This window comes from Carassius carassius, chromosome 12 (assembly GCF_963082965.1).
Source record: "Carassius carassius chromosome 12, fCarCar2.1, whole genome shotgun sequence".
NCBI classification, from domain to species: domain Eukaryota; kingdom Metazoa; phylum Chordata; class Actinopteri; order Cypriniformes; family Cyprinidae; genus Carassius; species Carassius carassius.
This window is the reverse complement of record NC_081766.1, coordinates 30,812,005-30,838,182: the sequence shown is the minus strand read 5'-3', so window position 1 is coordinate 30,838,182 and position 26,178 is coordinate 30,812,005. Positions and strand designations below refer to the sequence as shown.

Genomic DNA, 26,178 nt, shown 5'->3' with positions numbered 1-26,178 from the left:
TAATGTTAATACTTGGTATAAACAGCAGTGTGACTGACAGCATTTGATCAATTCATCCAAATCAGGTGTAAATGCAGCCTGCCTAAACTGGATTTAATGTGGTTTCAGTCAGATGAGATCCCATAACCCACTGTACAGTGTTACATAATGGGTCAAATTATTTAATATTATTTTATAGGATTATTTAAGGATTAACAGATGACATATGACATGTATAATAATCAGAGTTTCTACAGGTTTTGACTTTTTAAGACCAAGTAAAAATATTGTAAGGAACAGTTTTTTTTTTTGTTTAGTTTTTTTACCTAAAAATGGTTTTACTTTATGTTACCTAAAAAAGTTTTTACTTTATCAGAATAGTACGAAACTTGGTAAAGGTTTTGGCACTTGCTATGTGAACACACACACACACACACACACACACACACACACACACACACACACACACACACACACACACACACACACACACACACACACACACACACACACACACACACGTTTGTTTTTGTGAAAAGTGGGTTCATCCCATAGGCATAATGGTTTTTATACTGTACAAACTGTATATTCTATGGCCCTACACCAACCCTACACCTAACCCTAACCCTCACAGGAAACTTTGTGCATTTTTTACTTTCTCAAAAAAACTCATTCTGTATGATTTACAAGCGTTTTGAAAAATGGGACATGGGTTATGTCCTCATAAGTCACCCTCTCCTTGTAATACCTGTGTCATACCCATGTCATTATACAGAGTTGTGTCCTGATATGTCACAAAAACAAGAGCACATACACACACACACACACACACACACACACACACACACACACACACACACACACACAAACACAAATCATGGACATGATTTGAAAATGTTAGAAAGTCTGGTACTGCATCCAAGCAAAATCTTATTAAAGCAATGTTTTTAGGTATCAACCTAACTTGAGATTTATGGCTTTGATTTTCTTGTTGTTTCAGACTGAAACTCTTAAACACTGACTTTTTAAATTTTCACTCAGTATTTTTGTGCATTTTTCATGAAAATAAACTTAAACTTCTTTGATTTTGTTTCACATTTTAAACTTTGTTTACCTTTTTCAATAATAATCTGGCATACCCTAATGACAAATATTTGTTCTTGTTTTATGCATGAACTCACTTTTAAGTAAAATTTTTCAGAAAACAAGACTTCAAATGCATACATTTTGATTTAAGGATGTTTAGATAACTAGAATACTGAGGAATATATACATTTTTGCAGTCCTTAATTTGTGAAAGGGAGAATGAATACATTTTAAGACTTGAAAATAAAAGAGATTTTATTTTCATTAAAATTTAATCAACTGACTGAAAATTGATTATGAACAGACATTCCTTTGCTCAAAACAAACATACATTTTCAGTGTTACTATGAACCTTTTAGTCAGTTAGTGTGATGTAATTCAAAATTCAAAACAAAATTCAATAAAAAAGAACTATTTATACCATATAAATATACCAACTATTCTACCAACTATTTATCCTATAAATGGTTATATATAGTTATATATATAAATGGTTAACTATATATAACCATTTATAGGATAAAGAAAATAATAATAATAATAAAATAAAAACTAAACTGTATCTATCACTCAGTAAGTTATGTATATTTTTTATTTCATTAGTAAAACAAAATACAGAGCAGTTAAAAGTCTGACCTTGAATCATCTTTGAACATTTATGTGCTGACACAATATTCTGGTGTTGTATTTTAGCAGTCATAACTGAGCTCACCTATCAGGCAGTACTGGTGTGATATCTATACGTGGTGGAGTAATGAAGCCCAATGACGTGGGTCTGGAAACGTGATCTTGAGGACTGCGGGCCCTCTCTGTCTGTCTCCATGACAACGGTGGCAACACAAGGGTTCCTGAGTGGCGTCTGGGGCCTCGCCAGAGATCCACACCCAGCGTAGTTCCTGAAGACGGCCATCCTGAGAGGTCCTTGCTGTCCTAACATCATAAAAATAGAGCAGAAATTTTGCAGCTGTATATTATACATCATCAAGTCAAGTCAAGTCACTTTTATTGTCACATCACCACAGCACGTGTGACTTGGTGAGGTAAATTCTTGAGAGCTTGCTCCAGAAATTGCAGAAACAGTTAACATATAACCAACAGACTTCAAGAAGTGAAAGTGTGCAATATACACATACATATGGTCAGTACATACAGTGTACTATTAGACAAACTTACAGATAACACTACCCATTATACGCAATATGTATATACATACAGTTAGCACTACAGATTAAACACTATACACGGAAAGTACACTATACACTACACTGTACAATGTACTATATGTACTATACGATGTACACTATACACAGAATGTAAACGTTCTGCATTCTGTAAACAAATACACGCATAAAAATATGCTAAGATGCAACAGAGTGTACGTGAACTGGATACAGAAATGTCATGGATGTGTATCGGATGATATACGGTGGTAACGGGTAGGTTATTGTATTGAATGCAGTGTGTATGTATAGTCCAGTGTTGAGCTGTAAACGTTAAAGTGCAGTGTGTGGCATACCATATTGTGGGAGTATGCTGTAGGGTGTATTAGTTCTGACTGTTCATTAGTCTGATAGCCTGAGGGAAAAAGCAATCCCTCAGTCGGCAGCAGAGAGAGCAGTCCGTGGGATGGGTGGCTGGAGTCACTGATGATCCTCCGGGCTTTCCTTATACACCGTCTGGTGCAGATATCCTGGAGGGAGGGAAGCCTACCTCCAACAATGTGGCTGGCAGTTCGCACGACCCTTTTCAGAGCTTTACGGTTAGCAGTAGTGCTGTTTCCGAACCAAGCAGTGATGCAGCCCGTCAGGATGCTCTCCACAGTGCAGGTGTAGAATGTTGATGCTGGGGCTCATTCCAAACTTTCTCAGCCGACTCAGGAAGAAGAGACGCTGGTGTGCCTTCTTCAGAACTGCATCAGTGTGTGTAGACCAGGTGAGATCCTCGCTGATGTTAACGCCAAGGAACTTGAAGCTGCTTATCCACTCCACAGGTGTCCTGTCGATGGTGATGGGTGTGTGTTCTCTGCTCTGTCTCCTGAAATCCACCACCAGCTCCTTGGTCTTTTCGATGTTGAGTGAGAGGTGGTTCTCCTTACACCATTTTGTCAGGGTGCTCACCTCCTCTCTGTAGGCCGTCTCATCGTTATTGGTGATCAGGCCTATAACCGTTGTGTCATCAGCAAATTTGACGATGACGTTGGAGCTGTGTGTGGCTGTACAGTCATGTGTGTACAGGGAGTACAGGAGTGGGCTGAGGACACAGCCCTGAGGAGCAACAGTGTTGAGGGTCAGCGGGGATGAACTATTGTTGCCCATTTTGACCACCTGACTTCTGCCTGTCAGGAAGTCCAGGATCCAGCTGCACAGAGATCTGTTTAGTCCCAGAGTCTGTAGCTTCGCAACAAGTGTGGCAGGCACTATGGTGTTAAATGCTGAGCTGTAGTCCACAAACAGCATTCTCACATAGGTGTTCTTATTTTCCAGGTGGGAGAGAGCAGTGTGTAGGGTGAAAGCAATACAGAGGTGTCAAGTAACGAAGTACAAATACTTCGTTACATTACTTAAGTAGAAATTTGGGGTATCTATACTTTACTTGAGTAATTATTTTTTAGCTGACTTTTTACTTCTACTCCTTACATTTTCACGCAAGTATCTGTACTTTCTACTCCTTACATTTTAAAAATAGCTTCGTTACTGCTATTTCATTTCGGCTTGTTTTCATTCCGGCTTGTCATCATTCAAAAAAAAAAAAAAAAAAACTGAATAAGAGGAAGCAGATTTCGGTGCCTTTTAAATGCCTGAGCGATCGATTGAAATGTTTGTCCTGGTTCTCCGAAATGTACACAAGAAGCACGGGCATCGCTAGGCTTTTTTAGCGGGGCTGTAGCATTTAGCTCCATAAACTGTATACAAATTTGTGATCGCCTCAGAGTCAGTCCCCTTAAGTTTCATATGAAACCGGCGTCAGACCGGTCTCCTCTCCGTCTTTCAGCGCGCTCTTCAATCCGCAGACCGCGGCGGAGCAGCGCGAGCGGAAACAAACACAGAGGACACAAGGTATGTGTTTATCGAAAGATTGTTAGAATATCCGTATCTGTGCAGTTCTTTGTCATAAATACAGTTTACAAAAGGTCACGAGGGAGCAGTCGGTTTCTCATCTTCTGTAAAGTTTTCGCTGCGTTCACCGCTCATCACTAAACAGCTGTTTCCTCCAGCAAAAATCTAGCCCTTAACACATATGAACGAACACTTACACTTATTTAAATATACTTAATTTAATCGTACGTACTTTATACATACACCAGCTACTGTGCAAAAGTCTTGGGCACGTTAGTATTTTCACTAAAGAATGGTGTTTGGCCAGTTATTTATATACTTTGCTGTTTCAGTATAAAATATCTGTTTAAATTTCCACACATTCATTTCGCCGTTGTCAGACTGCTTGTGCATTCAAAATCGCACTAGATTATTAATAAAATTAATGGCAAACTGATATTTCCTACTGACACACTACAGCATATATATAAATAACTGGCTTAAAACCCTTTTTTGGGGTGAAAATACTAATGTGCCTTAGACTTTTGCACAGTACTCTACTTTACAAACGACTGTTGCTACTTTATAAAGAATGAGCATACAGTCATTCACAGAATGGATTAAAGACAGTGACAGACAGCACTCATTTTAACTAAATATCAGAGTGAGTGACAGAGATACAGTCGAAACATTATGTGTGGTTTTTGTATTAAGTAATGACCCAGATTATGAAATACATTTATTAGCCTTAGATTAAGCATAATTTGGGAAATAAGAGCATCCAAAGTGAAAGCTATGTATTTATTTTAAATATTTGTAATGTTCTTTAATGTTATCCATAGTTTTTTTGTGGGTCTTTTTTTTAAAGTATCGGTTCAGGCACCGTTTAGGCGCCGGTACCGTTTTAAAAGTATCGAAATGGCACTGGATTATTTCTCACTGGCTCATTTACCAAATGGGTGCTTTCTCTTCGTCCTCCACAAATTAAGCTACTGTAGGTAGTTCGGTAGCGAGACGTTTTAATAAATTATCGTTTGCGATTGACGACGCGATTGACAATGTTGTGATAAGTAGGCTATACCAACTTTGTAACTCGTTACCCCCCCCCCCCACACACACACATACTGGACATAGCAAATACAGGAAGCTATCAATCAAGAAGGTATCAGGATTATGAGTTATTTTTTCATTTTTAGTTTTTGATTAATCACTTGGATTAATCATTTATTTTGACAGCACTATAATCTTTCTTGTATATAGACAACCATACAAGGCTAATTGTTTTTTAGCCTCCACCAATGTTCTTGTCCATTGCCCTCGCAGATTCCTGCAGCTAAACTTGGATGTACATTTACATTCCATTAAAGGTTATTGATGACATGCCTCTGAAGTTTGACTTTTTGCACCATAACAATACTTATAGGCAACTATAGGGTGACCATATGAGCCATTTTTCCCAGGACACGTCCTTACCAGGATTTTTATATTGCCTAAAATATCCAGATTTTGGCTGTTTGTGCTTTGCATATCGATCATTGTATGGCATTCATAAGTGTCATACAATGATTGGTGCGCAGCGACGCTTCAAGTTGAATGAACGAACAAACACCTAACATGTACATGTATTTGCATTACTCTGATGTTCTCTGTAGATCTCACCTTATCACACGCCACGATTGGTTGATTATGTAACATACCTGCATGTTATTGGTCAAACCACTTTGGATGTTTTAGGCAATATAGAAATTCTGGCAAGGACGCGTCCTGGGAAAATGGCTCATATGGTCACCCTAGGCAACTAGTCATCATATTTCTAGTTCTTTAATGTATTTGCATTGTACTAAAGTACGTTCATTTTCAATGGGCATATATGCGGCTGAAACAGGTAGCCTAGTGCATCCCAAATTTTTCAACATGAACATTTTAATATACCATTATAGTCATTATGGCCTATGGCTTTTAGAATAATGTTTTTTTGAGGAGGTGGGGTAGTGCACAATAGGCCCCTGTGGCGCGGCCTAAGCTTTTGTTCTAAATGGCATTTTTTTCCCTTACATTACTTTTACTTTTATACTTTAAGTAGTTTTTTAAACCAGTACTTTTACACTTTTACTTGAGTAAAAAGCTTGAGTTGATACTTCAACTTCTACAAAAGTCTTTTTAAACCCTAGTATCTATACTTCTATTTAAGTAATGAATGTCAATACTTTTGACACCACTGAAGCAATAGCATGCTTCTCGTCTGTAGAACGGTTGCTGCGATACTCAAATTGTAGCGGGTCCAATGAGGCAGGCAGCACAGAGCAGATGTACTGTAATCTCTGACAAGTCTCTCAAAACACTTACTGAAGATGGGTGTGAGAGCAACGGGCTTCCAGTCATTTAAGCATGTGATTTTGTTTTTCTTTGGTATGGGCACAATGGTAGATTTTTGGGTTCGACCAGCATTGAATTGGGTGCTTCCCGTTTCAGTTTCTGCCTATAAGCAGGCAGCAACAGAATGGAAGAGTGATCTGATTTGCCGAAAGGTGCGTAGGTGAGATGCGCCATCATACTCACCGAGTCTAACTCCATACCAAGATATGAGATTCTCTGCATAGGGGAGAGCTTGCTCTTCTCTCGTTTGACCTGAAGCCCAAACTGACTAAGGTGCCGAAGCTAGAAGTCCCTGTGATCGCACACCTTCTCTTGCGACTGGGCCATAATGAGCCAGTCATCGAGATAGTTGAGGATCCTGACGCCCACTGCCCATACTGGGGCAAGGGTGCCTCAGCGAGCTCCATGAAGACATGGGGGGACAGGGAGAGCCCGAAGGGGAGGACCTTGTACTGCCATGCCCGACCCTCAAATGTAAACTGTAGGAACGGTCTGTGACAAGGAAGATCTAGACATGAAAGTAAGCATTTTTCTGGTCGATTGCTGCAAACCAATCATGGGTTTGAACACATTTGATAATATTATTCTGCATCAACTTCTTGAACGGGAACTTGTGAAGAGCCTGATTCAAGACTCACAGATCCAAGATAGGGCGAAGGCCCCTGTTTTTTTTGGGCATGATGAAGTAAGGGCTGTAAAATCCCTTCCTCATCTTGGCTGGAGGGACTGGCTTGAATGCATCCTTTGCCAACAGAACAGCAATGTCCTCACGTAAGACAGAGGCATTCCGAACTGCCACCGAAGTCTCAAGAAGGCCATTGAACTTGGGAGGTCGGCTGGTGAACTGAATCTTGTAGCCGAGTCAAGCTGTCTGAATGAGCCAACAGGATGGGTTGGGCAGCGCAAGCCATGTGCCCAAGCTCGGTAGGAGTGGCACCAAAGGGACAACCGACGTACCTGCAGTGGTGCATCAATGAGAGTGAGGAAGCAGTGCGTCGCTCACTGTTGACCCATAAGCCTTGCAAACTGGAGGAAAAGGAAACTGCTCTTTTTTTGAGAAAAAAGACTTTGAGGATCAAAAAGAAAAGGAAAAAGAAGATTCTCTGCCCGGCCCTCCTCCGGGGGAAGAAGCGGTGCTGTCCCCGCCACCTCCTGAAGAGCAGTCTCCCACATATCCGGGTTGCCCATGTCAGGGCTGCTTTGTCGTCTTCTAGGAGGATTTAGCAGCCGGATGCGAGGGGCACCACTCTCCTGCGTGGGGCTCAGCATAGTCCCAGCGCAGGGTGGAGCCGGGATGCAGGAGGGCACCCAAGCACTTTGTCAATGTCTCTCATCTCAACCAGGATGAGCCAGAGATGGCACTCCTGGACCACCAGAGTGTGACTTCCAACGCCTGGAGGGCGAAGTAAGTCACTGTGCACAGGTCATCAACCTCGGGTCGGTATTACCCTCATGCATTTTAAGTGCTTGGCTTGGTGAATTTGCAGTATTGCCATGGCATGCAGGGCAGAGGCAGCTTGGCCCGCAGTACTGTAAGCTTTGGGAACTTATATCTTCGACATCTGATCCCCCGGCAGCAGACCAAATGACATGCTGGGACTGCCATAAGACAGCCCAACTAAATCAACCAGCAGCTACACAGGACAAGCGCAGCAGAAGGGCATGGCGGAGCGGAGAAGCTCACACTGTCACCCTCAAATCTCCCAGAGCACTAGCCGGCAGTCTTCTGCTCATAGCAGAGAAACCGGGACAGTTAGTGACAGAGGGGTCTGCTCCTTTCCCTTTAAGAAAGGAGAGACGCAATCGCAGCGTTGCCATGGTCACGCTTCCAGTGTGGGCATGAACCATCCACAAACGTGTCTGTAGCATGCTCAACTACTCTTGATTATAAGCCTTTCCTCTAAAACCATGTGTTATATACAATCCAATACATTCTTGATAGATAAAAGTCCCATCATACATTATTTCCTGTTGCTGAATATCCTGTTTCACACAAAATAAAACGGACAAATGAATAAGTCTCCTCTGCTGTCTGAGGCTGCATTTATTTGAAAAATACAGTAAAAACATTGTGAATCATTATTGCAATTTAAAATCACTTTTCTATTTTGCAATTTTTTTTAAATGTGATCAAAGCTGAATTTTCAGCATCATTACTCCAGTCTTAAGAGTCATATGATCCTTCAAAATTATTCTAATATGTTTATTTGCTGCAATTAACTTTCTATTAAATGATTAATAGAAAGTTGAAAACAACAGCATTTATCTAAAATGGAAATTTGTGTAACCTTATAAATGCCTTTACTGTGACTTTTGATCAATTTAATGTATCCTTGTCAAATAAAAGTAATAATAATCTTACATACCCTAAACCTTTGAATGGCAGCATATCACAGTTTCCACAAAAATATAAACCAGCAGCAAATCATCATATTAGAATGATTTCTGAAAGATCATATGACACTGAACATGGGTGTTATGAATCTGAAAATACAGCTTTGAATACAGACATAAATTACATGTTAAAATATATTAAAATAGAAAATATATATTTTAAATTTTAATAATGTTTCACAATATTACTGCTTTTATTGTATTTTCAATAAAATAAATGCACCCTTGGGGAGCATAAAACTAGAAATTTGCTTTTAAAACAAAAATATATTACAATACAAACACACAAGTTTTATGAAACACAACTGTGGGAACCTGTACTGGACTTTATCAGTCAGCTTGGTCCATAAATTGTATTCTTATCTTGGTTTGTTCAGGTTGATGTCAGTGAAGAAGCTTTGGCATCATTTATGCTACATGACTTATATCGAACACTGTTCAGTTTCTACTGCTCCAGCATGTTGACTTTATCTACTGACAGTTCTTTATAGATACAGAGTGTTTAATGGCTGGCTCCCTCAATGATTACACATCACTGTCAGTGTAGCCGCTGGAGAACATCCTTTGTAACAGCCTATAGCTGAAGACTGAATATATCACCACAAAATATGTTTATAGCTCAATTAGAATTGACCAGAAGAGAGGAGTGTTACCAGGAATTCCTCGAGCACGGCCTGTACATTAGCTAGCGGGTGGGAATCTAGATATTGAGAGAGAGAAAACAGCTACTGCTTCTGTTTGACTGGTTGAGTAAGAACATGAGTTTAGGACTATATAGCTATAATTCTGGGAAATGTACTGACACAGCAGTAATTGGATGAATCTCATGAAACCTGTCTAGAACAAGTCTGGGTCATATATCATCCTGAAACCAGAGGAAACAAATAAATAAATTTGATTTTGCATGAAGAAAATTCTATTATAGGACACCATTAAGGGTAATGTGTCTGTTTTTTTTTGTTTTTGTTTACTTATGTTCAGTGTTGGGGGTAATGCATTACAAGTAACGCGAGTTACGTAATCAGATTACTTTTTTCAAGTAACTAGAAAAGTAACGCATTACTTTTTAATTTACAAGAAAATATCTGAGTTACTTTTTCAAAAAAGTAACGCCAGTTACTTTGTATTCCCATTTTTTGACTGACAAGCCTCCTGTTCCCATATTGGGAGAAATCGGAAGTATGGAGGCGTTGTGTGCGCTGTGTGAACATGTTACTGTAGTTCTAGACTAAATGTGAATGTGCATTAATTCATCCCACTCACAAAAAAACAAAAAACAAAACAGATTTAGTATTCATCAAAATTAATCAAAACTGTGAAATGCAAACTCAGAATATGACGCAAACCTGCAATAACTAAATATATTAAATAACACAAATGTATCTATTCCCATTTTATTAACAGTGTCTTTTCTGCTGACCTTTAATGATCCAGTTCAACCATACTAATAATTAAAAAATGACTTTAGATAAACTAACAATTGTGCTTCATTGTTTTTTTTTTATTGCTGAAGAGTGTTGAACCTTCTTCTCCTGTGTTCTACTGTACAGAAGTGAATTTACTTTTCCTTCAGCCTGAGGTTTATTCATTACACTTTTTGGTGTGAAAGGGCTTTTACATTTGCTATAAATAGAACTTCTTATATTAAAAACAAGCCCTGCTCATATTTAAAAAGTAACGTGAAAGTAATGCAAAAGTAATGTAACACATTACTTTCCATAAAAAGTAACTAAGTAACGTATTTAGTTACTTTTTTAGGGAGTAACGCAATATTGTAAGGCATTACTTTTAAAATTAACTTTCCCCAACACTGCTTATGTTTTAGTTTTTAGTATTTTAAATTTAACAGTCAGTAGCAAAAAATGTATTATTTTATTATGTATATTTGTACATAATGGTTATATTTAGTGTACTAGAGTTTTTTTATACAAATTATTTTACATATTAGAATTTGGTAAAAATGGTAAAAACAGTAATATTGTAAAATATTCTTACAATTTAAAATAACTGTTTTCTATCTGAATATATAGTAAAATGTAATTTACTCCTGTTTTGAAAAGCTGAATTTTCTATATTATCATGCCAGTCTTCAGTGTCACATGATCCTTCAGAAATCATTCTAATATGCTGATTTGCTTCTCATTTATTATCAATCATTAACGGTGGTAAAAATATTAATAATAGTGCTTATTATTATCATGATGAAAACAGATTTTTCTTGCTTCATATTTTTGCAGAAATGTATTCTTTGATGAAAATTATATATATATATATATATATATATATATATATATATATATATATATATATATATATATATATATATATATATATATATATATATTCATTTGTTTATAAATAAATAAATAAAGTATATTACTGCAATGCCAAAGCATAACATGACATAGCATAACATAACATAACATAACATTTTTGGGGGTCTATCTTGAACAATCTGTTATACTGTGATATACTGTTTTATTGAGCAACTACGAAGGTAATGAAAAATGGCTTCATATAGCCCAGTTAATAAATGGAGGAGAAATTAATTGAAAGTAAAGGGGAATCCCATGAGAAGTGTATGAATTATCATCTAATATTCATGTCACGCTTTACAGATGTTATAGCCATTGCACTACAAGTGACATCTCCTCAGCTCAGACCGCATTAAAGCCCCGAAGGCTGCTATGCTCTTGACTGAATGAGAAAAACATGAGGCAGAGAGAGAAGATTTGACATTTTCAATGGCCGAATTGAGGGAAACAAGGTATAGGTTAAGGCTACCCAAAGGCATTGATCCAGTAAACAAATAAATAAACTAATATATAAAAGAGAAATAAAGATACATGGACTTATGTCCAGAGACCGGCCGATCGCTAGGAGGATCGATTACCATGGCAACCTAATGACTCCTTAATGGTGAGTATGACTGAGGGTTAAGCTACAAGGCTTGTCAATAAACACGTACGGCCAGAGCTCAGGGATAGAAGGATGGGGCCTTGGGGGGTTTGGATATATCTGGAAAAACAATGCTTTACTTCCTTTTTGGACATCACAAAATCCACTTCAAGTATTTAAAGAAATAGTTCATCCAAAAATGAAAATTCTTTCATTAATTACTTACCCTCATGTCATTCCAAACCCATAAGACCTTTGTTCCGTGGTTTAACCATAATTTTATGAAGCTACAAGAATACTTTTTGTGTGCAAACAAAACAAAAATAACGTCTTTATTCAACAACTCAATGCATTCCTCTGCTTGAAAACAAGCCGCAGCACACGCGTGTTCTATGTTAACAGGATCACATGCATGTGTCGTGGTACGCTCGTGAATGGTAGCAGAGACTGATGCGGAAGAGCGGAATTGTTGAATAAAGTCATTATTTTTGTTTTCTTTGAGCACAAAAAGTATTCTTGTAGCTTCATTACAAGAAAAAATTACGGTTGTACCAATGATGTCAAATGGACTATTTTAATGATGTCCTAACTACATTTCTGGGCCTTAAACAATGGTAGTTCTGTTGCTGTCTATGCAAGGTCAGAAAGCTCTTGGATTTCTTCAAAAATATCTTAATTTGTGTTTTGAAGATGAATGAAGGTCTTACAGGTTTGGAATGACACGAGGGGGGGGGGGGGGGGTAATTTATGATATCATTTTCATTTTTGGGTGAACTAACCCTTTAAAGTTGAAAAAATGTGCCTGTCTATTAAGAGTGGATTAGTGGTGTAACTTTAAGCCCTGCAGTTTGGGGGGAAAAAGCTAACGTACAAATCGATAAGGCCCTAAGAAATTACAAGTATCAGACAAATAGATTCTCTCCTGTAGCTGAGAGAAACAGATGGACAGCATGTCCTCTATGTTCCCCTGCCTTCCAGCGGTCATTTGCGGTCAATGAGAGTCACAGCACACACCTTTCTGCCTCACATTCACAGCACTAATACCAGGCTACAAAGGTTTCGATATCTGTCAAGTAAGAAACTGACAAACAATTGTTTATTTGAAACAAACATTTCATAAATAGCTCTAGATATTATTATCAGTGATGCATTTAAATCAAAAAGGATTTAGTAATAACATTGGAGAAATACAGCTTGTATTGTACAAATTGAATTTGCTTTATAATTTACGAATTCTGCAACACTAATACTTTTATTTTCCTGTTTATTACTGTAAAGCTGCTTTGAAACAACCATCAAAAAAATAATAATAATAATTGTCAATGTAGCTATATGGTAAGGTCATTTACAGTCAACCAATTAACATTCTTTACACTTGTTCGGGCTACATTTGTTTGACTTGTCTGATGCAGACAACTTTCTTTAACATTTTAGCAACACAGCATTGTTCTGTGTATGTCTTAGGACACTTAATTGACTTGAACCAATAAGCAACCATTTTAACAACTGCATAACAATGTGGTAAAACAAAACAAAAAAAACATTCACAACCATTAGCAATTACACAGCAACATCCTAGCAACCATCCTAGTTCAGCAACTTGTGCACATACATGTGAAAATCTACAATGTTAAATTTTTGTAGATGGAAATAAAAGTTTATTGGAGAGTATTTTTTTTTTCTTTTTCTTTTTTTTTACAGACAATCAATATCAGCTTCATTATTTCACTTCATTGTGCATGTGTACTTGCAAATAGACTATTGAAAAAGTGAAGGTATTGTTCTTCCAAGTACATGAACGTAATCCAGAACTTTTTTTATGAAATCTCCCAAAGGTTTCGCCAACTCAGTCAAACAATATCAAGGCTCTTTTTTACTTTTCAAAGACAAAAACCGACTGTCATATCATAAAAGCACAGCATAAATAAAGAAAATACTTAGTATATACCTTTCTTTAAAGGTCATGTCTGTAATTTCTGTGAGACTAATCCACCAGAAGGAGAAATGATGCATGTTTACCCAAACACTTTCACTGCCGCTTCTGCCCAACTAAAGTACCACCAGCCATTACTCAGACAAACGGTCGTTCCGTGTCAAAATCATGGCATTGGTTGAGGCAGAAGTTCCGGGCTGTTTAAACAAACAGAGCAATGTCTTGAAAGCATCACTAAGTGACAATGTTTTCACTCTTCTGAGAAATCAATATACATTTATCTCTGCACAATAAATTCAGCATTAAAATGAAAACATCTCAGGTTACGAATGTAACCATGGTTCCCTGAGTAGGGAACGAAACACTGCATCCTCTAGGGGTCACTATGGGAAATGCCTCGTCGTGATCCGTGTCTGAAGCATACACTGAAAAAACACCAACAAGTTGGCCGGCGACAGCCCCTGACATCACTACCGGTGCGACTATAAATAGGCACCGGGAGAACATGTCATTCACTTCTTCGTCTTAATATTGCGTCCAAAGCATGGCAGGAAGCTAGAGGATGCAGTGTCTCATTCCCTACTCAGGGAACCATGGTTACATTCATAACCTGAGACATTCCCTTTCAAGGCAACTTTGAACTGCGTCCTCTAGGGGTCGCTATGGGGAACAGTATACCCACACCACCATGCTGAGGGGAGTGCAGGCCAGAATCATGGTGAACACTACGTACCAACTCTACCATTTCCATGGGAGTTGCCCCTGGGATGTTAGATGGCTGTCCGTGACATCATCCCTTACGGCAAAAGGCCTAGGCTACATACCCAACTTACCTGTTTAGGGCCTCGACCCGGGGTAGAGCTCAAGGTTTTGAATCAAGAAAGATTTCTTTAAAGGGATACGGCAAAGGGCCTAGTATTTTATACTTAGTCTTCCTGTCACACAGGGGCTACCACTTGCTCTTGCATAAGCTTGCTGAAGGAACTGTTTCAACAGATCCTAATAGCAACACCCTGTTTAGATAGGTATCCAAGGATACATAGGTGAAGCGGCGCCCAAGATGAACGGGGCTTTTACCAACTCAAGAAAGGGCACGAAGCAACCGCACTAAGCCCTCACCATATAGGATTTTTAGAAAGAATGCAGAGTACTAGCGTGCAAACTAACCAAAGTGTGGATTTCAGAAAGTGTGCAAATACTTCACGTGCAAACTTACCATAACATGGATTTTAAATTCTGGCACTCTCGTGGCACTCTGATAGAGCAGCTCATAGAGTCATCAACTCGATCTATGATAATAATGCTTTGGTGCTCTGGGAAAAAACTGAGAACTCAACTCTCATGTTAGAGTAGCGTGCTCAGTGCTTTAAGTGGCCAAAAAGAGGTGCCGGTACTCTATTGTAGCATATATATATATATATATATATATATATATATTTTTTTTTTTTTCTTGATGACTCCCCTGTCACGCTGTCTGGTCTCTGTTTCCCTGAGTCTCCACTAGTGGTCTCACTTCCCCATAGGCACCTCACCGTAGGCACTACATTCCCACTAATCCTTGTCCCTTCATCACAGTAATTGCACTCCTGTTAATTGCACTCAGGTGTCTTCACTTGTTAGTCATTATCCTCCCTATATTAACCAGTCCTTTTCTGTTTGTCTGCATGGAGTCCTTACTTTCCGTAACCTGGTTTCCTCGCATTCCTTGTTTTCTAGTTCCTGTTCCTAATCCTGTTTGTTTATTTGCTTGTTTCTGTTTTGGACTGATGTTTGGTTACGACTCCGACTTGTTTTGACTCTGATTTTGGATTACCCAATAAATCTCACACTGCACTTGGATCTCTCGTCTCCTGTGTTCCCGAACGTGACAGAAGGACTCTGTCCAGCGGTATGGAAGGACTCAAGATCCAGCGGTATGTCTTTTGATGTTTCTTCCCCAGCCACCGTGCGGGAGAGAAAGAGTCAGTTTGAGGGAACCCGCCTGGTCGTGTTTTGTGGGACTAGGGGAGGTCGCAGAGGAGTGAGTGGTCGAGAGGAGGTTCAGCATCACTCTCCACCATGGCCCCCCTTCAACCCGGGGCTCGTGTGGGATGGATCGGAGCCGCCGTCTCACCATGGCGGACGGAGAAGGGAGAGGAAGTGCACGTCTGCCAAGCCAGCGCCACTGCCAAGGATGGCCGCAAGTCCAGCGCCACTGCACAAGATGGCCGCCGGCCCATCGCCACGAGGCAAGATGGACGCCAGCCCAGCGCCACAGCACAAGATAGCTGCCAGCCCAGCGCCACAGCACAAGATGGCTGCCAGCCCAGAGCCACAGCGCAGAATGGCCGCCGGCCCAGCGCCGCTGCCCAGGATGGCCACCAGCCCAGCACCACTACCCATGATGGCCGCAGGCCCAGCGACACTGCACAAGATTGCCGCCAGCCCAGCGCCACGAGGCAAGATGGACGCCACCCCAACGCCACAGCACAAAGTGGTCGCCAGCCCAGCGCCACGATGCAAGAAGGCCGCCAGCCCAGCGCCACTGCCCAAGATGGCCGCTGAAACATTTTTGGATTATTTTTGTATGCTGACCAAGATCACCGACTATCTTCATGGGCAAAGGCAGGTCACCATTGATCTTCATGAGCAAATGCAAGTCACCATTGATCTTCATGAGCAGAGTCAGGTCACCAATGATCTTCATGAGCAAAGTTAAGTCACCATTGATCTTCCTGAATCCAGTCTAAACTCTGCTGAACTACCAGAGTCTCTCCATGTCTCTGCTGAACTACCAGAGCCTCTCCACGTCTCTGCTGAACTACCAGAGTCTCTCCACGTCTCTTCTGAACTACCAGAGCCTCTCCACGTCTCTGCTGAACTACCAGAGCCTCTCCACGTCTCTGCTGAACTACCGAAAGCCTCTCCACGTCTCTGCTGAACTACCAGAGCCTCTCCTCGTCTCTGCGGAACTTCCAGAGCCTCGTCACATCTCAGCCGAACTCTCTGAGCGCTCAACTGATCCTGTCATGGCCACTGAGGCCACCCTTAACTTGTTCATGTTCTCTGTTTCAGACTTGCCTATCCAGACTTGCTCTCCTGTGTCATCGATCCCATTGTGGTGGTCCTCAGCGCCGCCCTGGTGGGCTCCTGTCTCGACCCCACGGCTGTGGTGGTCTTCTGCGCCGCCCTGGTGGGCTTCTGTCTCAACCGCATGGTTGTGGTGGTCTTCTGCGCCGCCCTGGTGGGCTTCTGTCTCGACCGCACGGATGTGGTGGTCTTCTGCGCCACCCTGGTGGGCTTCTGTCTCGTCCGCACGGATGTGGTGGTCTTCTGCGCCGCCCTGGTGGGTTTCTGACTTTCATGGCTCCAATTCCACCTAGCTCCACCCTGCATTCCTGCCCTTTCGGTTCGGCCCTGGGCCACTGAACTTTCTGTTCTCTCATGGACTTGTGTTTTGTTGTTGTATTGTTTTTTTTTTGGCACTTCCTGTCTCTGTTACCCTTTATTACCCGGCCCTCCGTCCCTCCCCCTGAACCTCCGCCGGTCCACCTCCCTCCTGGGCTCTTTGTTTTTGTTTTTCTTTCTGTTTCCCTCTATGGACCTGGCCCTCCGGCCCTCCGTCCCTCCCCCTGATCCTCCGCCGGTCCACCTCCCTCCTGGGCTCCTTGTTTTTGTTTTCTGCACTTCTTGTCTCTGTTTCCCCATTTTACCTGGCCCCCTGGCCCTCCCCCTGGTCCTCCGCCACTCCACCCCCCTCCTGGTCTCTGTGTTCCTTGGTTTCTTCTTGGAACGTGATATCCCCTCATCCCCTGAGGTAACAACACCTATAATGAAGGGGTTTTATATACAGCAGTCAACAGGCGACCTTATGAAAAATAATAAATCCTTTTATTAGTTTGTGGATTTGCTTGAGCTAGAAAGAGCTACTGAACATGAATAAAATGTGCAAAAGGACTTCAAAAAAAATACCCTTAGAAAGAGCTACTGCATTACTTCATTAGCTTGCATCTGTCCTGCAGCGATATCATACTGGCTTGGTGGGGTGTCAGCCAGCGAGTCATCTGATTCTGGCCGTGTTCTTTTAGTACTCAGAGTCTGAAGCAAGAAGAGCATATAAAGAGTTGTGTGCACGTTTCACACACCCTCTCCGGACACGTTGAGTTGTTGACACTGACGAATGCGCTTTTCACTTGTAAAACTCAAGGGTGTATGGGTAATGTAGTCTCTGCTCTCGGTGGGACGAATTAGTGAAAATGAAGTGACATTCAGCCAAGTATGGTGCACACACACAGAGCAGTAAACACACACACACACTGTGAACACACACCCGGAGCAGTGGGCAGCCATTTATGCTGCAGCACCCGGGGAGCAGTTGGGGGTTCGATGCCTAATTCGTGGTATTGAAGGTGGAGAGAGCACTGTACATGCACTCCCCCCACCCACAATTCCTGCCGGCCCGAGACTCGAACTCACAACCCTTCGATTGCGAGTCCGACTCTCTAACCATTAGGCCACGACTTCCCAGGAGCATGCATTGTGAAGGGCGCTCTGAAAAGGGGCAGCGCCGGCAAAGGATTAAAACCTCTATTAAAACAGATGTGCAAATGAGCTTACCGGTTCGCTAAAAGCACGTTCTGGCCGCACGGAGAGGTGGCGGTACACTCAAGAGCTATATTTGGAAGTGGCGGTACTGAGTACCGGTGCGTACTGGCCCACTTAAAGCACTGAGTGCGCTCATAGGAAACCCTTTTCGGTAAAGGGGAACGCTGCTAAACTAAACTTTCCAAAGACACCAAAATTATGTTTGTAACACACTGAAGTAGGAAACTGTTACAATTATAAGTTAGGTAGAGCACTTTCAGCTTTGAGTCCCATAATGGGGGGTGCTGGCTAACAGGTTTTGGTGCTTTTGGCAGTGTGGACAGGTGCCAAATTCTGCTGGAAAATAAAATCAGCATCTTCAAAAAGCTGGTCAGTAGAAGGAAGCATGGAGTGCTCCAATAATTCTTGGTTAACGGGTGCAGTGACTTTGGTTTTCAAAAAACAACAAAAACAATGGACCAACACTAGCAGATGACATTGCACACCAAATCATCACAGACTGTGGAAATTTAACAGTGGACTTCAAGCAACTTGGGCTATGAGCTTCTCCACCCCTCCTCCAGACTCTAGGACCTTGGTTTCCAAATAAAATACAAAACTTGCTCTCATCTGAAAAGAGGACTTTGGACCACTGGGCAACAGTCCAGTTCTTCTTCTCCGTAGCCCAGGTAAGACGCCTCAGGAGTGGCTTAACAAGAGAAATATGACAACTGTATCCAAATTCCTTGACACGTCTGTGTGTGGTCACTCTTGATGCCTTGACCCTCGCCTCAGTTCATTCCTTGTGAAGTTCACTTAAATTCTTGAATCGATTTCGCTTGATAATCCTCATAAGGCTGCAGTTCTCTCGGTTGGTTGTGCATCTTTTTTTTCCTCCACAATTTTTCCTTCCACTCAACAATCTGTTAACATGCTTGGATACAGCACTCTGTGAACAGCCAGCTTCTTTAGCAATGAATGTTTGTGACTTACCCTCCTTGTGAAGTGTGTCAGTGATTGTCTTCTGGACAACTGTCAGATCAGCAGTCTTCCCCATGATTTTGTAGCCAAGTGAACCAAACTGAGAGACCATTTTGAAGGCTCAGGAAACCTTTGCAGGTGTTTTGAGTTGATTAGCTGATTGGCATGTTACCATATTCTAATTCGTTGAGATAGTGAATTGGTGGGTTTTGTTAATTGTGAGCCAAATCATCACAATTAAAAGAAACAAAGACTTAAACTACTTGAGTCTATGTCCATTGAATTTATTTAATACCCAAGTTTCACAATTTGAGTTGAATTAGTGAAATAAATTAATGTTTTCACGACATTCTAATTCATTGAGAAGCACTGGGTGATAATATAGTTTACTATTTTTTACAATATACATATCAAGCAGTTGAGATTTGCAATATAGCACATACTTTCCACTTTCCAATGGACAAAATCAAGTTCACCTCACTTTTTGGAAGTAAAATGGGTAAATGGCATTTCTTAGTTTCTATGCTGATTTACCCTAATCCTAAAACAAGAATAAATATTAAGGGTGGGGGTGGGGGTGTTACAGTTCACCTTTGAAGAGAAGAGTTTTATTAATATTATTTAAATTAGAATTCAAAGCCTAATTTGGTTAAAACCAACTTTAGTTCAGGTAATTAAAAACATCAAGAAGACAAACGAATGACTGCCCTTTTTTTTTTGACTCTGTCCTTCTTTCCTCTGGTAAGATTTTATGGTGCCTGCCATCTTTTCCCATGTTCCTCATAAATAGCTGTTAATATTTTGTGTGTGCATATGTGTGGTTAATTTTGTTGTTTATGTTCTTGTAGACATGCTTGCCTAGAGCTTGTTGATTATTTTAGTTCTTTCTCTAGAAATCATAGGAACACAGGATGTTATTGCAGAGAAAACCTGGTTGTTTCATATGTAAAACCTACAAAGGGCAAACTAGGAGAAAAAAATAAAATATTTTTTTAATCATCTAAATAGCATTGACCTGTGTGTATTGGGGGCAGAATAAAAAAAATCACACCATAGCATTATTAGTATTCATGTAATATCTCACATCACTAGGTGTCACTGCTAAAACGCTCCGGCTCTTCCTCATGATCTCTGCTGACAGCTCAAGCTCAGAAGGTTCTTCTGTCTCTTGGGACTCTGCTGTGAACTGTAGCCAGAAAAAAAAATGTAAAAAATAAAAAAACACATTAGCATATTTTTTCATCAAACCCTCCACTGGGCCAAATTAAAAGTCTAAATTTTTTTCAGTTTTGATTGTTAATTTTTTGTGTTCAGTAACGTTCGAATAAAGCGATAAACCAAAGAAACATCAAATTATAAACAATGTGCTTGAATTCGGCGAAGAATACAAATGACTCAGTGACTGAAACTTGTTTAAAGGCAGACAAAACAGTGATGACAAACAGGAGAAACACTACTGTGCTCAACGATTCAGACTAAATCGCCATCATTTACCGTGGATTTACTGTATTTACATTGACTGCACCATGGTGTTGTTGCTGAAATGTGGGATGTTTTAATTGAATTTTATTATATTATAGACATGCATTAAATGTATTAAAGGAGTACTGGAATATAATTACAGGCTATTTGGTGTGATTAAGCTATAGTGTTTGTGCATCATACTAAATATATTTGGACTACTGTTTTTCATACAAATACCTAGAATAGCATAGTATTGAGGTGCAAAATGAGGTGTGGTTTTAACTGGGGTTATTATCATGATCTAAATATATGCTACTATGGAAGACCAGTGGTTAGTTTTAATAAAACTCAATTCAACAGTCATAATAATTATATTTCACAATATAAAATGTAGTTATTAAAATTTCTATAGATATTACTGTTTTTTTATAATGAACATAAATTGACATCTGCATCAACACTCAAGATACTACTACGGTAAACTCTAAACTCGCTATTGTCAAATAATGATTTCTAAGAGACAAAAAAATTTAATATTATTCATATTGCGACCTGCACTGCAAACTGTTCTTAAGATAGCAGTCATTAAAGTCAGGCCAAACAAACCTGTTGATGATTTTAAACAATATCGCTCATTAGAACATTTTAAATTCAAAGAATTCAAAAACATGAAGTTTTTGTCAGGTTCTGACCATAAAGTGTAGTTAAAAAACACAATTAATAATCTGGTTTCTACAACTTTTAAGTTTGAGCAAAAACCTGCATTTAAACTTGAAAGAAATAATGATTATAAATTGGTCATGATAACTATTTATATCAAATGATATGAAAAAAAAAAAAAAACCTGTTAACTGTTACTGATCCTTCCATATAGTGTAATGATTGTTCATCGAATTGCATAGAGATGGTGTGGAATGGACCTGGGAAACTAAATACACAGTCATTTTGAGTCTTCAGCATTTTTTCGTTGACATCAAATGTCTTCTTGTGTGTGTATGTGTTTGTGTGTGTGTGTGTGTGTGTGTGTGCACCTGAGTTGGCACCTGTCCTCATGTTTCAATAAATTGCCCGTCAATCTTGGGTGGAAAGTTCTTTAGAGCTTGGCACACATTAAACGATGTCTAAGTAAGCAGCTCGATGCAGCAACACTGGATTTCTCACAGAAATAGGATAATAGCACCCATTTTAATCAACAGAACTGAGTTTAGAATGCTTGGCTGATTACAAATGGGTATTTATTCTATTTATAGATCTTTACAGTTGAACAAATGTAAACATACCCCCCTATGGATTTGCTTAAAGATAAAAATAATTATAATTTTTTGAGAAACATGCAAACAAAGTAATCTGAAAATAAACATAATAATACAACTCCTTACAATCACAACAGGCTTTCAGCACTACATGCTTGAACCCTTAATAGAATCACACATTGTGTATGTCCATCACTGAGAGAAAAATAAATATGTTATTGTACTTGCAATGGATGTCTTAAAATTAAGTTACACATTTTAGAATTTGCATTTTCAAATGTCTAATACCTGGTAACCCAGCTAACAAAAATATATTATATATTATAAATATATAAAAATAAAGAGTGTTTTGCTAATGTTCCCATTAAGTTATGTTATTAAATGTTATCACAACATTAAATATGTAATTTTTTTAATGTTTTAAAAGCACATTTTTGAATGTTCTGAAAAAGAAACAAAAATGTTTTGGGATTTATTTATTTTCATGTATGATGTATAAATAATTTATTTTTCATTATGCTAATAATAATTACTGAAGCCATTGAAGGCCATTACTGAAGAGTGCAAGTTGAAAACAGGTAAAGTCAAATAGAACAAACAAAAATAAAGTTCAAATACTCAAACAGATGATGCAAATAGTAAAACAGGCACAATATGTTTTACAATGTAAAACATTATTATGGACCAGATAACTTTGACTGAACATTTTATTAACTCTGGAAATGTGAACAATTAGGACAGCTCAATTTTAACTAGCTTTCAGCCCCTTAATATTTAACTGCTATTTTCAGCGAGTTTGTCAACGTTTGGTTTATCTTATCTAGCTAGTCAACCTTAACTCAAATTTAAGCAAGCTAGTCAATTGTAGTTAGTTAACTAGTTAATTTAGCTAGTTTATTTTACCTTATGTTATTACAGGTATGGAGGAAAAAATAAAGTTGTGCTCTGTGTCAAATGGGGTCCCTGATGCAGTCTGGAAAATATAAAATACCATCATTTACATGAGTCCATTTAGTCCACAAAGCTGTAGGGTATTGGTCACTTTAAATGTATTTGCACTGAATCATTCAATTAACCAATTTTTTTCAAAATGGTTGAATCAACATAACATTTGGAAAAACAGCACTTGTGCGATAGTGCTTAACAATATTATATGTTATAAATATACATTTTCAATTTTGGGGGCCTATTTTATTTTATTTTATTTTTTACTAATTTCAGTGGTATCTGTACCCCAACCCCCATTAATTTCTAACTTCCACAAAGGACTATACAAACCAATAGTCAGTGACAGTGACAGTAAATTATTAATATACAGTATAATTACTGTACAGTGCCTTACAATATATTCAATGACTTGTCAACAATCTTGTTTTACTTTCATTTTATAACAGAAATAGAAGAAGAAAAAATAGGCAAGAAAATTGTGTCACATTAAGATTTTGGGGTTAACTGCCATCATTGCATTTACAGTTTGTTAACAATGTCTGCCTTTTCTTTGTAATATATATATAAGCTTGTTTAGGTTGGCCAGATGATGACAGTGAATCACAGTTTCAAACAGTGCCACAACAATGTCTCATTGGCACTGAGATCAAAGTATAACTGGATCGCTGTCTGACTATGTGTTCCTGAGCCACAACAGATGGCTCTGTCCCTGCCTTACAGATCCCTGGCCATCTGAAACACTCAACTTTCTCCAAGCATCGGTTTTTAACCAACTAAGGCATCTAAATGCTTATTTTGGATGTACTGTATCTTTCCCTGCATGCTTCTAAAATCTTGAAGAATTTTGGTACATCCATTTATCATTTTAAAAAAATGTCTCATTCGGTTCCAAATAATGTTAGTACCAAATTAACTTATTGTAAGACTGGTGTTTCATATGGAAAGATGTTTGGAAATGTTTAACATGACATAGGCTAAAAGTGTATAAACACAACAGAAGTTTGATTTAGCAGTGTAACACATTAATAAACACTGGAGCCAATATATATAGCTTACGCCAAGAGAATCTGAACACCATTGGGTTTGATTGGATGCAAAACATTTGACGTCAATAAGAAAAGATAGGGAAATGTTTTCTACTCCCTTTTGAAAGTCGATAAGTCTATTTACTTTGCTGTCCTAACTTGGCATGATTATTGCATTTGATTGTGTGGATTTGGCATAGTTTTCCCCCTGCTGTTTGTCACCCTATCAGAAGTGAGCTGACCGATTTTCTGGTTTATTACATGTAAAATAACAATGCAAGATGATAGGATTGAAGCAACTCTTACTAAGATAAGTCTTATTTAAATCAATAGCACATGAACAAAAGCACAGCTGATATACAGCCATAAAATACTCAAGTACTTCAAGTATATAAATAAAATATAGCTGCAAACAGCAATTACGGGGCCAAGCCAGAGAAGGGCTGTAGTGTGGAGCAGGAAGAACAAAAACGTATATTAGAACGTACATTAGGAAAACAGATTGGTTCAGAAGTTCAGATGAGAAATAACAAAAACACGTTTCTGATTCAATACGAACAGACATGGAACAAAAGCAATATTAACCTCCCTGGATTTGAACCCACAACCTGCGAGGTTCTAGGCCTGTGGCTTAGTGTGCCACTTTGTTGACACATGTTCAACAAGCCGCAGAACAGAGGTTAAGGTGTGAAAATGATGTCACAAAATCGTGATTTATATATATATATATACAGGGTGCGATTTGTGAAAAAAAAACAGAGGGGGGGATGTTTTGAAACATTTTAATTCATAAAAATAAATCATGAGAACATGAACTATATGACATCATGCGCTAATTATGCCTCCCTATACTCAAATACTGCAATTTAATTTAGCCATTTAATTCTCAATAAAACTGTTTTAATTACTATATTTTAATGTTTCTGTTGTCAGACAATGGAATGAATATTATAATTGACTGATACGCGGCCCACTAAGACTAGGCTACATAACCAGCTCTCAAACATTAATCTGCACTAATGAAATCAAATACACATATGATAAAGTCAGTGGTTGTGCTGTGACTGATGTCGGCTATACTTGCTTGTAAAATAGAGTTAGAAGCAACAGAATATCTTATTTTTTTACTTAAAGTGCTATTCCTCTCTGCGCTCGCTGAATACAGCAGATACAGAGAGAGGCTCGCGCTGGGAAAGAGAGACCTCGCGCTCGTTCAGCACCACCACAGAGTCTCAGAGACTAATTAATGTGGACAATCATTAATTAGTCTCTGAGACTCTGAAAAGTCGCTAGATTTGTCGCTAGTTGCTTTTTTTGGAAAAAAAGGCGCTAAATCTAGTGACAAAGTTACCAAGTTAGCAACTCCACTGCCCAGCGGACCCGGCTTCAACCGTCTCGCAAGTTTTGATAGGCTATTACTCGTGAGGTGTAACCAATCAGATAGCGCCGTGGGCGGGACATAGCAAGTCTGCAGAGTGGTGAATACAGTGAGGCTGCGCGGCAGCTATGCCAGAGCCAGTCAAAGTAGCGCATTTTAAAATAAAATTGATCAAACCACGGATCCGTGATAAGTTTTGTTATCGGTCTCGCCAATAGTGTAGTAGCACTGATCACTTTGAGGGGGGGATTAATTTATCCCCAACGGGGATAAAAATAATTAAGCAGAGGCAGGGATACATTGCCCATACCCGTGAGAAAATTTTGTGCATTTTAATGTTAAATTCATTAATCTGGTGCACTTTGAGAGTTCAAAATTAAAAGCTCCAACCCATATTCAGTGTGCAAATTAAACAAAGAAAAATTCAAACCTCTTTTAGTTACAGTGTCTATTTACATTACACCTATAAATAGTTATAATATTAATCCAATGACAGTAATAGCCATATTTTGTAAAACAAATGCACAAAAAAATAAAGGAAACTTTCTTAATTAGTTGTACCAATTTCTATACTTGAAAGAGATAAGCACATGATCTTTTATTTTGACACGAACTGCATCAAGCTTTTATTTTGGCGGAAAACATGGTTTACAAACGCCTCTTATTAAATTTCTAGTGAATTGCGGTAATCGTCAACTATGCAGATGTGGAAATAATCTACACTCATGACATGGCCTAAGTGTTTTGAAAGTAGTTATGCTTACCGCAGGCTCTGCACTTTCTCATCTCTCTCCTGATCCTCCGTCCTCACTATCATCATCTGCCACAGGAGCTGATGAAGGTCAGAAAACATATATTTTGACAC

General features: G+C 39.1%; 1 protein-coding gene across 2 annotated transcripts in view; it reads right to left on the bottom strand.

Annotated features, from left to right (window-relative positions):
- The window catches only part of LOC132155216 (cAMP-specific 3',5'-cyclic phosphodiesterase 4B-like), a 58,233-nt gene extending 37,806 nt beyond the window's left edge, over positions 1-20,427 (bottom strand). For both annotated transcript variants that reach the window (XM_059564079.1, XM_059564080.1), the window contains exons 1-2: positions 20,330-20,427; positions 1,778-1,995 (exon numbers count right to left, since the gene is read on the bottom strand). In XM_059564079.1, coding sequence (XP_059420062.1) covers positions 1,778-1,995; positions 20,330-20,371 — 260 coding nt within the window. In that variant the 5' untranslated portion in view covers positions 20,372-20,427. The remainder of the gene's footprint in view (positions 1-1,777; positions 1,996-20,329) is intronic.
- Positions 20,428-26,178: the final 5,751 nt, after the last annotated feature.